General features: G+C 44.5%; 1 protein-coding gene across 5 annotated transcripts in view; it reads right to left on the bottom strand.

Annotated features, from left to right (window-relative positions):
• Positions 1-971: 971 nt before the first annotated feature.
• ABCC5 (ATP binding cassette subfamily C member 5) overlaps positions 972-14,650 on the bottom strand; it is a 59,259-nt gene continuing 45,580 nt past the window's right edge. For all 5 annotated transcript variants that reach the window (XM_056819913.1, XM_056819914.1, XM_056819915.1 and 2 more), the window contains 5 exons: positions 12,982-13,141; positions 3,941-4,019; positions 3,558-3,671; positions 3,112-3,276; positions 972-2,213 (listed from right to left, as the gene is read on the bottom strand). In XM_056819913.1, coding sequence (XP_056675891.1) covers positions 2,112-2,213; positions 3,112-3,276; positions 3,558-3,671; positions 3,941-4,019; positions 12,982-13,141 — 620 coding nt within the window. In that variant the 3' untranslated portion in view covers positions 972-2,111. The remainder of the gene's footprint in view (positions 2,214-3,111; positions 3,277-3,557; positions 3,672-3,940; positions 4,020-12,981; positions 13,142-14,650) is intronic.

Genomic DNA, 14,650 nt, shown 5'->3' with positions numbered 1-14,650 from the left:
CGATCGGATTGGGGAGAGGGGAGGCGAGAGCCGTCTCGGGCGCTTTAAAGGCCCTCAGAATTGGCTCAGAGGGTGCAGAGGGAAGACGGGCGTCAGTGGGTAGGAGTGAAAGCAGCCCATTTAGGATTAATGCCAGGAAGTTCCCGAGTGACCCCAAAGCCGAAGGGGTGGCTGTGGGCAACAGCAGGTCTCTCCGCTACTTCAGAGCAACAAGATGTCCAAGTGTGACATACTGCAAAGGGGCTTTTTATTCCAACGTGGCCTCCCTACCCCGAGGACCTTCCTCCGGCTTATCCTCCCCTCTAGGGCCAAGGGAAGTTTTTATGAAAGGACATTCAATCCCCGCCTCCCCCCGTGTGCCCTGCTCAAGGGGACCCCAGCTTCTGCAGAGTTTCATGGACCGGGGATTCCCAGCCCCACTCAAGCTCTAGGGAGCTGGCCATGAGCCTTGGGGAAGGGACGCCCCACCAACAAAATGAGATCTTGCAAGAACTGAAGGCTGGCATGGTTTTTTAAACCCTCACCTTCCGTCTTGGAATCCATACTGTATATTGGTTGTAAGGCAGAACAGTGGTCAGGGCTAGGCCATGGGGGTTAAGTGACTTGCCCAGGGTCACACAGCTGGGAAGTGTCTGAGGTCACATTTGAACCCAGAACCTCCCATCTCTAGGCCTGGCTCTCAATCCCACCCAGCTGCCCTCAGGGCTGGCACATTTTTAATAAAACTCAAAGCTTTTCTGCCAATTCCTCTCCCCTCCACCCATCCAATGCCGTGGGCAGACCATAATCTGCCTTGACCAGAGTGCCCCAAGGGCCAACTAATGCCCCGAGGCCTCACAGGCCCGGACTGGCCCTTTTTCAGACAAGGCTTCCTCCACAAAGGCCCCAGCCTGGTAGCACCCGGCACGACAAGGTTGGCCACAGCAGCACCCCCGGCATCGCCCAGAGAAATCCTGGCACACACCAAGCGCTTTGTAAAACCCAAAATAGTTTTATTCGTCACCCCCCAGATCTTTGTCTCCACAAGGAATTTAGCAACATGCTAAGGTTACAAATTGTCTAGCAGACAGTAACATGCAGTGCCGATCCCTCAGCCAATCGCTGCCAGGCGGGCAGCCGCCGCCCCGTCCGTCCGAGCGAGGCCCGCGGGCCGGGCGGTTCCCGGAAATGTACTGTAGGCATCGTAGCACGCAGTCGTCAGCCACCGGAGGTAGGTCTCTTACAGTTAAAAAAGGACAAACAAAGCAGCTTCTACTTCAGTGTGACGGATCCGTGAGCAGGAGCTGTTCAATGTGTTGCAGGCTTTGGATTGAGACGATTCTTTACCGCAATAAAGAAAACGAAATCCTGAATTCTATCACAGAGTGGCGGAGGGGGTCCGGGCGGAGGCCAACAGGACGTCAATGTACCATCTGGCGGCAGCGGCAAACACCCAGCGCCAGCCGGCCAGGAGCTCACGTGACTGACAGCCAAGTGCCTTCTCTCGGCCACCCCTGCCCGTCGGCTGCGCCTGCTCCTGGCGCCAGAGGGGAAGCAGGAGCCCCGAGTGCTTCCGGCCTCTCGCCCGACCCTGCCACCCTGGGACGTCCGTTCTGACATGCAGAAGACTGCCACCGTGAAGAAAGAGACCCGCTTTTAAAAAAAGCAAATGCCAACCTTTATACAGCCTGAGAGCCAAACGAGACCTCAGCACAGCAAACTGTACAAAAGGACAGAAAGGAGGACGCCCTATTAGCACAGTGCTCGTTTGAATGGAAAATAGAGCGAACATTTCCACTGTCACGTCGGCTATCTACAGGATTGTGTTGAGAGCTACATGGATAAAGCTTCATTCTAGGCCTCTGAGACATTGATAGTAACAGTTCCCTGAACCTTTAGAGTGCAATTAAGGACAAAACAAGTTTAGTTTGTATGAATATGGAATAAATACAATAATTAAAACGTGAATCTCCCTTATAGTGAAACACAAGCCAGTCTTGACTGCTGTGTCAAAATTTTAAAAATTGGGCAATGCAAGATCTGGGTTTCAATAGGAGGAAAAGTGATGCATTCCCTGCCCCAGGCAGGGGATGTTAGATGATGTTCCAGGCAGCAGCACCCATCCATGGACATCAGCCCTTGACAGCAACTTTGTTCTCTGCAGCGGCAAACATGGCATAGAATCGGGAGCTATCATTGGACAAAAGCACGGACGGGGTGTCAAATTCCACCACCTGGAAAAGAGGAGCAGAGAGCATGGAGGGGGCACATCACGACTCGACCGGAAGCCTGGCTTGGGATCTCCTGGTTTCTTCCTCCCATCACAAGCCCAGCAGGCAGAGCTGACCCTAACCACGGCCAGGTGAACCTCTGGACCCTCGGTTTCTTACTACCAGACCACTCCGTGGACAAAGAGCTCCCGGCTTCTTCACTGCCTTTGCTACAGTCTCTTCAGTACTTTCTAACTGAAGGAGAAAGCAGGGAATGAATTCCCTCAGCCCAGTGCTTAGAGCAGAGCCACAGAGCACCGGCCGCCCAAAGAGGCTGCAGAGAGCAGGCTGACTGGTGTCGGTCCTGGCCTGCTGCTCTCCCTGGGATGACTCTGGCAAGTTACTCCTTTACTTGCACTCTCCAGTTCTATATTCTATGCACCTTTGCTTCCTCCCGAGCGCTCCTTGGTTACGGGCAGTGTTCTCTGTCCAGGACACTTCTAAAATATCCCACACCCAAAGGACACTTAGTAAATACTAACTCAGGAGGCTGCTGGCGTTCACCCCCAAGAACACTGATATCCAAATTAGCTTTAGCACCCCTATACACCCCTTTCACATCTGGGCAAGGTCCAAAAGAAGGACGCCCAAGTCTGACCCAGGGAAGGAGCCCTCGGCACACTTCTGTGCACAAAGGGGCACAAGGCCCCTTGGAGGCCTCAGGAGATGCTGCCTGCCCTCCTGCTCTTCTACCTTCAGGGTCTTAGGACACAATCACCTCCCGGAGTATCACTGACCACACGGGACCAGCAACATGCCAATGGAGAGCCTAGGAACGTTCTCTAAGGGAGAGATCTTGAACCCCCTAGCAGGGCTGAGGGGGACCCTGCCAGGCTGGGGCTCAGAGGGCTCAGTGCTCTACCTGTCCCTGCATCAGCACCATGATGCGGTCTGAGCCCAGGACGGTGTGTAGGCGGTGAGCGATCGTCAACATGGTGCAGTCAGCAAATGCCTCCCGGATGGTTTCCTGAATCAGTAAATCGGTCTCTGTATCCATGGCTGCCGTTGCTTCATCCAGTATCAGAATCTGTTGAGGGGCCAAAGGATGGTTATGGAGCAGGAGAAACCCTTTGGAGTTTTTCACAATCCAACTTAGCAGCCAACATGTGGTCTCCAAACAGGAGAACCTGCTAATTTCCTGAAGCACGGACTGGGGAAGGCAAAGCCAGTCACTTCTTCATTGGGGTAAACCGTCCAAAACTGCTGGCAGGTATGGAAGCTCAGAGGCCTCAAGTACTCTCATCCCAGCAGGGCAGCCAGGTGCCCAGGGCATTCCTCTCATCCTCCCTGGGGGAGCAGGGGCTTTACCTTGCAGCGCCGCAGCAGGGCTCTGGCGATGCACAGAAGCTGCCTTTCCCCCACCGAGAAGTTATCCCCATTTTCCAGCACTTCAGACTCAAGTTTCAGAGGTAGCTGAGCAACCTAGAAGAAGAGGGAGGGATTGGCTCTGCCCCCTGGGCCTAGCCTAGAGCCTGTATGAGGAGCAGGAGGCAGATCCAAAGGGAAAGCAGGCAGCCTAAGGTGGCCCTACAAGCAGGTGCTCAGAGGAGAAATGGGGGGAGGGGGGGGTGTGCCATGCTCCTCCAGGACATAACCACAGATGGGTGGCTGCCCATGTCCCTGAAGCAGTCGGCAGTGAAGATGGGGTACCCTCCTCCTCTGCTCTCCCTACCACCTTCATCTCTACTTACACATTCTTTCATATGCGTCCTTTCTAGGGCATCCCAAATCTGGTCTTCACTGTACTGGCTAAAAGGATCCAAATTGGACCTGGGCACAAGGAAGAAGAAGTAGAGTTGAAGGCTTCTGAGGCCCGACATGACCGACCGTAGCCAGGGCTTCTCCAGGGGGTGGGAAGGGAGGCAGGCAGAAGGCACAAGTGAAAGCCAAGAAGTCACCCAGGTCCAGGAACATCTATGTCTACAGAGCCAACATCACCTCTCAAGAGAGCAGAAACCAAGTGTGACATCATAGGTGAGAATCAAGACCCAAGAAGGTCTCTCTGGGCAGCCCACCAAACCCAGAGCTGTCACCAATTCCCTTGGAGCAGGGAGAGTACAAGGAGGCTGGGTGGGCCAAAGTCCAGAGGGTGGGGGTGAAGGGGGGCTTCTCTTGCCTGTACTTATTCTGAAGGACTTCCCCCTCTCTCCCAACCCAGGGGCCAGGAGGACATACACCTTACTCTTGAAAGCTGCTTTCAGGCCATTTCTCCTGTACTGTCCCCCACTGAGCTATCCATACAATCCACTTATAACCTGTTCCCCTATGAAAACACAACCCATACACACACACAATGTCCTTCATGATGCTAGTTTCTCTCCCAACTTCAAGGCACTTTCCCAACTCTTTCCATTAATGGCTCATAGTATTCCTCATCAGATCATCCTTAGGACTGTCTCCACACATACAGACAATCCTTTAAAACAAGCTGACCAGACTTCTCTAACAAGGACCTTCTTCCTCTCTTCAGCCACACGCCTAAGACAATTGGACAATTGGGTCTTGGGTGCCATTTCCTCTATCAGCTGTAACTGACTACAAGCTTGTGGCTTCCCCCTTCTCCCTCTTAATAAATGACATTCTGCCCTAATCGAGACCTTCAAGGCCCTCGATTCAGAAAAACAAAAGCTTGAGAAGATGCTGGATCATTTTTGCCTTTGTATCACCAAAGCCTATCAGAGTGCCTGGCATAGAGCAGGTGCTTAAAAGACTTTATTAAATTGGACTGAGAGACCTGGGCTGGGGGAGTGCTTGGATGCACAAGAATCACCTTCAGGCAGTGGTGGGGTGTATCTTTGTACCCCAGGGTCCAGAAAATGCATGGCACTCACATACTCCATAAATCCTGAAATGGTGAAGAAGCTTGAGAGAAGCTGGGATGAAAATGAGAGCCAGCCCTTTTAACAGCCTTTTCAAGCATCCTCTCATTTGAATTTCCACAGTCTGTGAAGCAGATGCTACAGCTATCAGCATCCTCTAGTTTACAGATGAGGAAAATGCAGCAGAGGTGAAAGGGATCTGCCCCTGGTCCCTTCCACCTAGTAAAACTCTTAGCTCCCTTCTTCAAGACTCAGCTCAGAGACCACCCTCCTACCCAATGTCATTCTCCACTTGGTTCAATCCTTTCAGTCATGTCCCACTCTTGGTGATCTCAATGGGGCTTTCTTGTCGAGATACTGGGGGGATTTGCCATTTCCTTCTCTAATTTATTTCACAGATGAGGAAATTGAGGCAAGCAAGGTGAAGTGACTTGCCCAGGGTCACACAGCTACTAAGGGTCAGATTTGTACTGAGGAAGAGGAATCTTCCTGACTTGGGTCTTAGAGCCGCTACACACAGCAAAACTGCATATTATCTGTATTTGTAGCCTTCTCCCCTGAAACTCCTAAGCCAGAGAAAGATAAGGGTTTGTATTAAATGGATGGAGTTCCAACCTCTCTCTCACACACGTGCTCTCTCTCAGAGCATGGAGTTCATGGAAGGAGAAAGCCCAAACCAAAAAGCACATCTAAATAGCTAAGGAAAAAGAAAAAAGTAGCTCCAAATGCCTCCTTAGTGCCTCCTACTCTTTCTCTAAGGGAAGAAAGCCCTTCTCAGTTCTCCTGACTGGGCATCACAGAAGCTGTACTGACTGCCTCAGGTCTCCTGACCCATAAGTACAATCAAAGATGTAGGAAAAAAATGTGTGGGCCTGACTACCTGCGTTAGCTTGACTCAAAAAATCCATCTGTGGTAGATGGCAGATTAGCAGCATAGGAAGCTGGAACTGACTGATAATCCTCTCAAACCAACCTTAAAATGCCTCAAAATGAATATTGAAGTTACAGAACCAACAAATGGATGGAGTAAAGTAACTTTCTTGCTGGAAAACAAAAACAAAAAAAACTTGAAAGGTAGGCAAAGAAGATCTATTTTATTTCATGGGATGAGGGGGAAACCAGAAGTAAAACTGTGCAGGAGTGCAGGCTGCCCATGCCCCCACCTACTGCACCAGGTTCCAACCCCAGGCCCAAGTAAACTTTGAGACCCCAGGGCCCTGCCTAAGCCAGTAGCAGAGCACCTCACATCTTGGCCCATTCAAGACTATGGTGAAATCCCTAACCCCAGGGCAAGGTAGCTCACAGTATTCTGAGCCTTTCAAATCATCAGCAGTCCCGAGAGGAGACTGAATCAGCAGCAGGAGGTGGCTTCTAGAGCCCCCAGCCCACAGGTCATATTACTATGGAAGAACTGAAATGTGACAAAGATCAGAACTATAGCTGAAGGAAGCAGCAAGGAAAAATGAAAGTTTGGGAGAAAAAGAATGCTTTCTCTACCCTAAGAAGAGCCCACCTTTAAGATAAAAGTTAAAAAAGCTGGGGGGGGTGGGGGGGGAGATGAGCAAACAACAAAAGAAACACCTAACTAGAAAATTTTTATGGATCCAAAGAAGAGCAAGGCACAGACTCAGTAGAGGATATGAAAATCAAAGCAGTCACATGTAAAACTTCAAAGAAAAATGGGAACTGGTCTTAGATACTGGAAAGAAAAGAAAAGTAATTCAAAAACCAAAGAGAGAAGAAAAATGGGGAAAAGAAATGAAAGTAATACAAAAAGAAAATAGCTTAAAAAAGCAGAATTGGTCAAATGGAAAAAGAGGCACAAAAATTCAATGAAAAGATTTCCATGAAAAGTAGAATTGACTGAATGGAATAGGTGGTTCAAAAGGTCATGGAAAAAAAAGTCATTTTTTAAAAACTAGAATTGGACAAATAGGAATTAATGACTTCACGAGACATCAAGAAACAATAAAATAAAGTCAAAGGAATGGAAAAAAAATAGATGAAAATATAAACTCTCTCATTGCAAAAACAACCAACTTGGAAAATAGATCCAGAAGACAATCCAAGAATGATTGTACTATCTGAGAGTCATGATTAAAAAAAAAAAAGCCTAGACATAATATTATAAAAAATTATCAAAGAAAACTGCCCTGACATTATTGAACAAGAGTAAAATAGAAATCAAAAGAATCCACAGATCACCTCCTATTATAAATCCCCAAATGACAAATCCCAGAAAAATTTTAACCAAATTCAAGAGCTCCCAGGCCAAGGAGAAAATACTGCAAACTATCACAAAGAAACAATTCAAATATCATGGAGCCACAGTTAGGATTACATAGAATTTAGCGGCTTCTATACTAGAGGATCAGAAGGCTTGGAATATGATATTCCAGAAGGCAAAGGAACTAGATTTACAACCAAGAATTAAAAGTAAACATGATGTCCAAAATACAAGATTCAAGTGAAGCATAAAAAGGTAAATAAGAAAGAACATTTAAGAGACTCAATAAGGTCAAATTATCTATATTCCTTCATGGAATGATACTTGGAACTCTTAAAATTTTTATCATTATCATAGTACTTAGAAGTATACATAGAGGGAGTGAGAATAAGCTGTTTAGGATGACATACAAAAAAAATCAAAGGCTGAAAAAGAGGACTACACAGAGAAAAAAAGCAAGAGAGAAGCAAAATGAGGTAAATTATATCATCTATTACACAGTGGAGGGGAGGATGAGGGTGGTGACAGATAATGCTTAAACCTTACTCTTATTGGAATTGGCTCAGAGAGATAATTACAAACAAACTCATTGGGGTATAGAATCCTATATTACTCTCTAGAGAAGCAGAAGGGGAATAAGAGAGGTAGTGGTAGAGAGGAGAATAATATAAGGAAGGAGGAATGGGGAGGGGGGTGTGATTTAAAAGAGAAGGAAATTGCATCTTGATAAAAGGTACTATAGACAGTGAAGTAGAATATCTATTCTAAATATGTATGCACCAAATGGTATAGCATCCATTTTTTTAAAGGAGAAATAACTATACTAGTTGGGGACCTCAACTTCTCCCTTTCAGATCTAGATAAACTGACCTGGAAAATAAACCAAAAAGGAGGAAGTGAATGAAATTTTTTAAAAGTGAGAATTAATAGATCTCTGGAGAAAATTGAATGGGAACAGAAAGGAATATATCTTCTTTTCAGCAGCATATGGTACTATACAAAAATTGACCATGTATCAGGGCATAAAAACTTTACAACCAAATACAAAAAAGCAGAAATAACAAATGCATCCTTTTTAGGTCATAACTCAAATAAAAAATTATAATCAATAAGGGCCTATGGAAAGATAAAACAAAAAATTAATTGGAAACAAAATAATTTAATGCTAAAAAAGGGATGCATGAAAGAAAAATTATAGAAACAATCATTTAATGATTTGAAGAGAATGACAATGAGAAGAAAACAAATAAGAATATATTTGGATACAATCAAAGCAGTACTTAGGGAAAAAAATTATATTCTTGAATGCTTATATCAATAAAATAGGGGGAAAGGAGATAAATGAATTGGGCATACAACTAAAAAAAAAACTAGAAAAAGTTGAATATTAAAAATCCCCAATTAAAGACTAAATTGAAAATCCTAAAAATCAAAGGAGAAATTAATAAAACTGAAAATAAGAGCTACTGAACTAGTAAATAAGACTAGGAGTTGGTTTTATGGGAAAAAACAAATAAAATAGAGTATTGATTAATTTGCTTAAAAAAAAAAGAAAAATCAAATAACCAGTATCAAAAATTAAAAGGGCGAATTCATCTCCAATGAAGAAAAAGTAAAGCAATCATTAGGAAGTATTTTGTCCAACTATGTCACAAAAAAATCTGACAATCTAGATCAGCAGTTCTCAACCTCTGAATTTGTAGTAATGAGAATGCATAATGCATATCAGGTATTTATATTCTGAATCATAATTGTAGCAAAATTATAGTTTTGAAGTAGCCACCAAAATAATTTTTTGGTTTGGGGTCATTGCAACATGAGGAACTATATTGCGGGGTCAATCAAACACTTAAAAACTATCAAACACTTAAAAACAATTAATCCAGATACTATATAAACTATTTGGCAAAATGAGCACAGAAGGAATCCTACCCTAATTCTTTTTGTGAAGCAAATATAGTGCTGATAGCTATCAGAGAGACCAAAAACAGAGAAAGAAAATTATGGACCAATTTCCTTAATGAATATCGATGCAAAAATTTTAAATACCAGCAAAGAGACTACAGCAATATATCACAAGGATTATTCATTATGATCAGGTGGGATTTCTACCAGGAATGTAAAGGTTTAATATTGAGAAAATAAGCATAATTGACCATCTCAAAAACCAAACTAACAGAAATCACATGATTATCTCAACAAATGTACAAAAAGCCTTTGACAAAATACACCACCAATTCCAATTGAAAACACTAGAATGCATAGTAATAAATGGGTCTTTCCTTAAAATAATACGTAATAGCTGCTATCTGAAACCATCAGTGTCATCTGCAATGGGGATAAGTTAGAAGCCTTCCTAATAAGATCAGAGGGGGAGCAAGGACACCCATTATTACCACCACTGTTTAATATTGTACTAGAAATGTTAGCTTTAGCAATAAGAAAAAGAAATGGAAGGAATTAAAATATGCAATGAGGAACTAATATAATAAAAATGACAATCTTACCTAATTTACTTATTCAGTGCCATATCTACCAAACTTTATTTTGTAGAACAAGAAAAAATAACAAAATTCTGGTACTGGCTAAGAAATAGAAGGGTGGATCAGTGGAATAGATATGGGGTAAATGAGTTCAGCATTCTAGTTTTGACAAATCCAAAGACCCCAGTTTTGGGGATAAGAACTTATTAATTGATAAAAACTGCTGGGAAAACTGGAAAACAGTATGGCAGAAACTAAGGCACAAACTAGTATCTCACATCCAAGATAAGGTGAAAATGGGTATAATTTAAACATAAAGGGGGCTACCTTAAGTAAATTAGGGAACATGGAATAGTTTACTTGTCAGATTGAAAAAGGGAAAATTTTAAGACCAAACGAGATGAAGGACATTACAAGATGTAAAATGAGTAACTTTTGACTTTGTTAAATTGAAACATTTTGGTACAAACAAAACCAATGTAATCAAGACTAGAAGGGAAAGAATTGAGGAAATTTTTTATCAAATCCCATTGCTCAAATACATAGAGAACTAAGACAAATTCATAAGAATACAAGCCAAATAGTCCCCAATTGACAAATAGTCAAAGGATAGGAATAAGAAGTTTTCAGATGAAGATGATCAACAATCATATGAAAAAAGTTCTAAATACCTCTTGATTAGAGAAGTGCAAATTAAAAACAATTCTGAGATACTACCTCACACCTATCAGATTGGCCAATATGACAGTGAATAAATACTGGAAGGGATATAGCAAAGTTGGGACACTATTACATTGTTGGTGAAGTTGTGAACTGATCCAAACATTCTGGAGGGCAATTTGGAACTATGCCCAAGTGCCATAAAACAATACATACCCTTTGATCTAGTACTACTACTAGGTCTGTATCCCAAAGAGATTTAAAAAAGGGGTGGGGGGGTAGGGAAAGACCTACTTGTACAAAAATATGTATAGCTGCTCTTTTTGTAATGGCAAAGAACTGGAAAACAAGGGGATGTCCTCAATTGGGGAATGGCTGAACAAACTGGTACATGATGGTGATGGAATACTATTATGCTATAAGGAAAAATGAATAGGATTTCAGAAAGAGCTGGAAAGACCCTACAGGAAGTAATGCAGAATGGAAAACAAAACAAAACAAAACAGAACCAGGAGAACACTGTACCTAGTAACAGCAATATTGTGGAATAATCAAATGAGACAGACTTTGCCACTCCCAGCAATACAATGACCCAGGATGATTCTGAGGGATTTATGACAAAGAATGCTCTCCATCTCCAGAGAAAGAACTGTTGGAGTTGGAATGGAGATCAAAGCATGCATATTTTCATGCAAATTTTGCTTATTTTTATTTGGGTTTCTGATTTGGGGTTTTGTGATTATTCTTTTTTTAATAAACCCTCACCTTCTGTCTTGGAGTCAATACTGTGTATTGGCTCCAAAGCAGAAGAGAGGCAAGGGCTAGGCAATGGGGGTTAAGTGACTTGCCCAGGGTCACTCAGCTGGGAAGTGTCTGAGGCTAGATTTGAATCCAGGATCTCCCATCTCTGGGCCTGGCTCTCAATCCACTGAGCCACCCAGCTGCCCCTGTTTTGTGATTATTCTGATGAAAATGAACAATGTGGAAATATGTTTTGCATGATACTACCTGCATAACCCAGATCGAATTGCTTGCCAGTTCTGGGAGGGAGACGATTTGGATCATACAACTTCAAAAACTTATGTGGAAATTTATTATTATATGTAATTGGTAAAAAAAATATCTTTTATTATAATAATAAAAACCCAACAGTGTGGCCCACAGAATTTTCTGTTCATGGCCACCTGACAGCCTGGCCCAGTAGCACCCTTAAATCTGACCCTTTCAGAGTCAAGGCCTGGGGCAGAGGCCCCCAAGCCAATCTACTAATAAGCAAGACCTTCACACAAAAGGAATGCTGCTGAACAAGCTGCCAGGCACCGCCTCGATAGAGGCTATGCCCCAAGAACCTATCAGGAAAATAAAAGCCCGTCACTGCTATTGGTTGTCTCCCCTATTCTCCAACCACTCAACCAACGCCTGCACAAGGTAAAGCCACCACTTCAGCTACCATGCTGGGGGCACCCGTGAGGCCTCACCCTCTCCTGGCTCAGTGGTTTGCTTCAAAGAGGTGGATTAAAAATTAGATGTTTTCCTCTTTCAAAGTAGAAAACAGTCATGCAAGTCCTACACTTAGGATGCTTCTAAACTCATCTTACCTCCCTCCCCCCAAGGAGGTACTTCAGGCAAGACCCCCACGTCTGCTCCCAGCCATGGCTCTTCCCCACTGATTTCAACTTCTTTTGTCCTACCCCCAAATGAGCCCTCACTGCCTCGGGGCTCTGCCAACGCCCCAAGTGGTGTGTGGGAGCTTCTTCCTTCTCTGGTCCATCCTTTCTGAAGCTCTACAAAACACCTTTGCTCACTAACAGATCTGACCCTAGTACTCATCTGAAAGTCCTCCAGTGGCTCCTTCTTGCAGTTAGGAGAACAACTCCCTAAAGTAACACTTGAAGCTCCCTGGGCTGGCTCCCATCTGCCTTTCCGAGCTTTTCCCCTCTAACTTCCTTCACAAATTTACTCTACCTCTCAGCCAAACTAAACAAAGAACTGCAATTCTTTCCTTTTGCCTTCAAGGTATGGCTCAAGAGCTACCTTCTCCAGGAAGCTTTTCCTGCTTCGATCCCCACAGCTCTTGTTCTTTCCTTCCCCAAACATGTTGCCATCTTCTCTCCTTGGCCCCTTCCACCCAGGGTTTGACCTATACTTGCCTGTCAGGTTTTCCTCTTCTTCTAGGGGAGAGATGCCTCTCCATTTTCTCCTTGGACCTTCCCCCTCTATCCTGCTCCCACCCATAGCCTCTAGGGTTCACTGCCATTCCTCTTGGCAGGCTGGACTCTGCACACAGTAGGTGCTACATGAATACTGACGATTTGCCAGATTGACTCATCTTCTGTCCCTGGCTGATGGCGAAACCCTCCATCATAGCCATCCTTCCCCTAAGCCTGCCTTTCTAGCTGACCTCACATCACAAAGAAAGCTACCAAGTAGAGAGTTGTCCAGGGCCCACTGCACAATCACATGGAAAAGACGACAATTCAACATTTCCCCGAGTTCTTGCAGTGACTTCTCAGGGTCTCCTCTCCTTGCACACCCTTCCTCACCTGACTGTGCCACTGAACAACACTGGCTCCTGAGGAATGATGGAGAGTTTGCTGCGGAGGTCAGCAAGACCTATGTCATTGATCTTCACTCCATCGATTCTGATGCAGCCTCCTGACAGCTCTACCAGGCGGAAGAGGGCCATCCCCAGAGAGGATTTCCCTGGTGAAACACAAGAAAATGGGAAACCGCTGTTTAATTCTCATCTCCTTCAATAAGATCAGAGATCCTTTTTCTTCAAATTCCCAATAACTGTTAGCCATATTAAAAAGGCTAATAAAAACCATCCAGAACTCTTGGCAGGGGAAACAATCAGAGCCACTCAGTTTCCGCTCTGTTGTGGAGCCCACTTCTGAACAGAGCATGCCAGAGATCAAGTGCAGGGGGAGACTCATTCTTCTGAGGGTCAAGAGGGGAAAAGCCCTTTTCACTACAAAAAAGATAAGGATTTCCTGCTTCTCCAGAGGGCTTGGAGCAAGCAGCATGGAGTGGCCACAGTGGATGGTGTGAAATTCTTTGTCTATTTTGAGTAGTTAAGCAACCTTTACTTAACACTTAGCCAACAGGTAAGAGAATTCACAAGTTACTTACTTAGAGAGCTCCATCCTTTTAACTCAATCAGTTAGAAACTCGTGAATCCTTTGATAAGAGTTTACACCCTAAGAGGATGAGAGGTGGATCCCACAGACACTGACCCCTGGGCAGTGCTAAGCAATTTGGAAGCTGTTATTGGCCCCTGTGAAGAGGGGAAGGGACAGGAAGGGATGTGGAAAAAGGACTATAAAAAGTCCGGAACTTCCTGTCCTCATCACTTCTCCTTTGGACTTCTCAGGACTTCTGGCTTGGAGAGATGCCTGCCTTGGCGGCTCTACAAGGAGCCCCTCCCTTCAGCATGAGTTCTGTGGAGAGACTCTTTAGCTTGGATCCTGCATCGGCTTGCTGGTGAGTGACTTGGACTTCCATGTGGAGAGTGGAACTTTGTCGGGGAGTTATCTGAATTTCATTGGATCAGCACTTACGGTAGGCTAGGCAACTCCTTACCAAGTCTTTCCCTTCTACATGTCATACTTCAACTCTTTCTCTTCCTCATTATAAATAAAATCTACTGACAGTTTCTTCTGGCTTAGGGATGATATTTTGAATTCGACAACCACAACATTGAATTTATAACTTTTATTTAGTGAAAACCCCAATTTAACCCTTAAAATGGAGGGAGACCGGATCTTCTAACTTTATCATTCTGTGAAATGAATCCTCTGGACCCCAAACACAAAGGATTGAGCTGAGGTTACTAGAGAGGAAGGGCGCTGACCAAGTCTAGCAGAGATTGAGAAAAAGGACTAAGGACAGGGATGAACAAATGGAAGGAAGGTATTCAGAAGAACTTAATAGATCTGAGAAAATTCAAGGGTCAATCTGAGAAGCTTGAAAACCTTGTGGTTGGCAACTCACACTGGTGATGGGGGGGGGGGGGGGGGCGCGCGCTCTCTGGACAGTGAGTGAGTTGGTGTGGCTGGCCAGAGGCAGCCTGTGCAGCCAGGACAGCAAAGACCTCTGACCATCTCATCTGTAAAAGAATATCTGTGGAGCTTAGATCCCCCATGCTGCCTGTGTCTCACTGAGACTATGTCTGTGCTGGGCCAAATAAGTGGTAGTTTTGTAACACAGAAT

Source organism: Monodelphis domestica, chromosome 2 (assembly GCF_027887165.1).
Source record: "Monodelphis domestica isolate mMonDom1 chromosome 2, mMonDom1.pri, whole genome shotgun sequence".
Classification (NCBI taxonomy): Eukaryota; Metazoa; Chordata; class Mammalia; order Didelphimorphia; family Didelphidae; genus Monodelphis; species Monodelphis domestica.
Note: the sequence above shows the minus strand (reverse complement) of the source record. Positions and strands in the feature narration are given on the sequence as shown.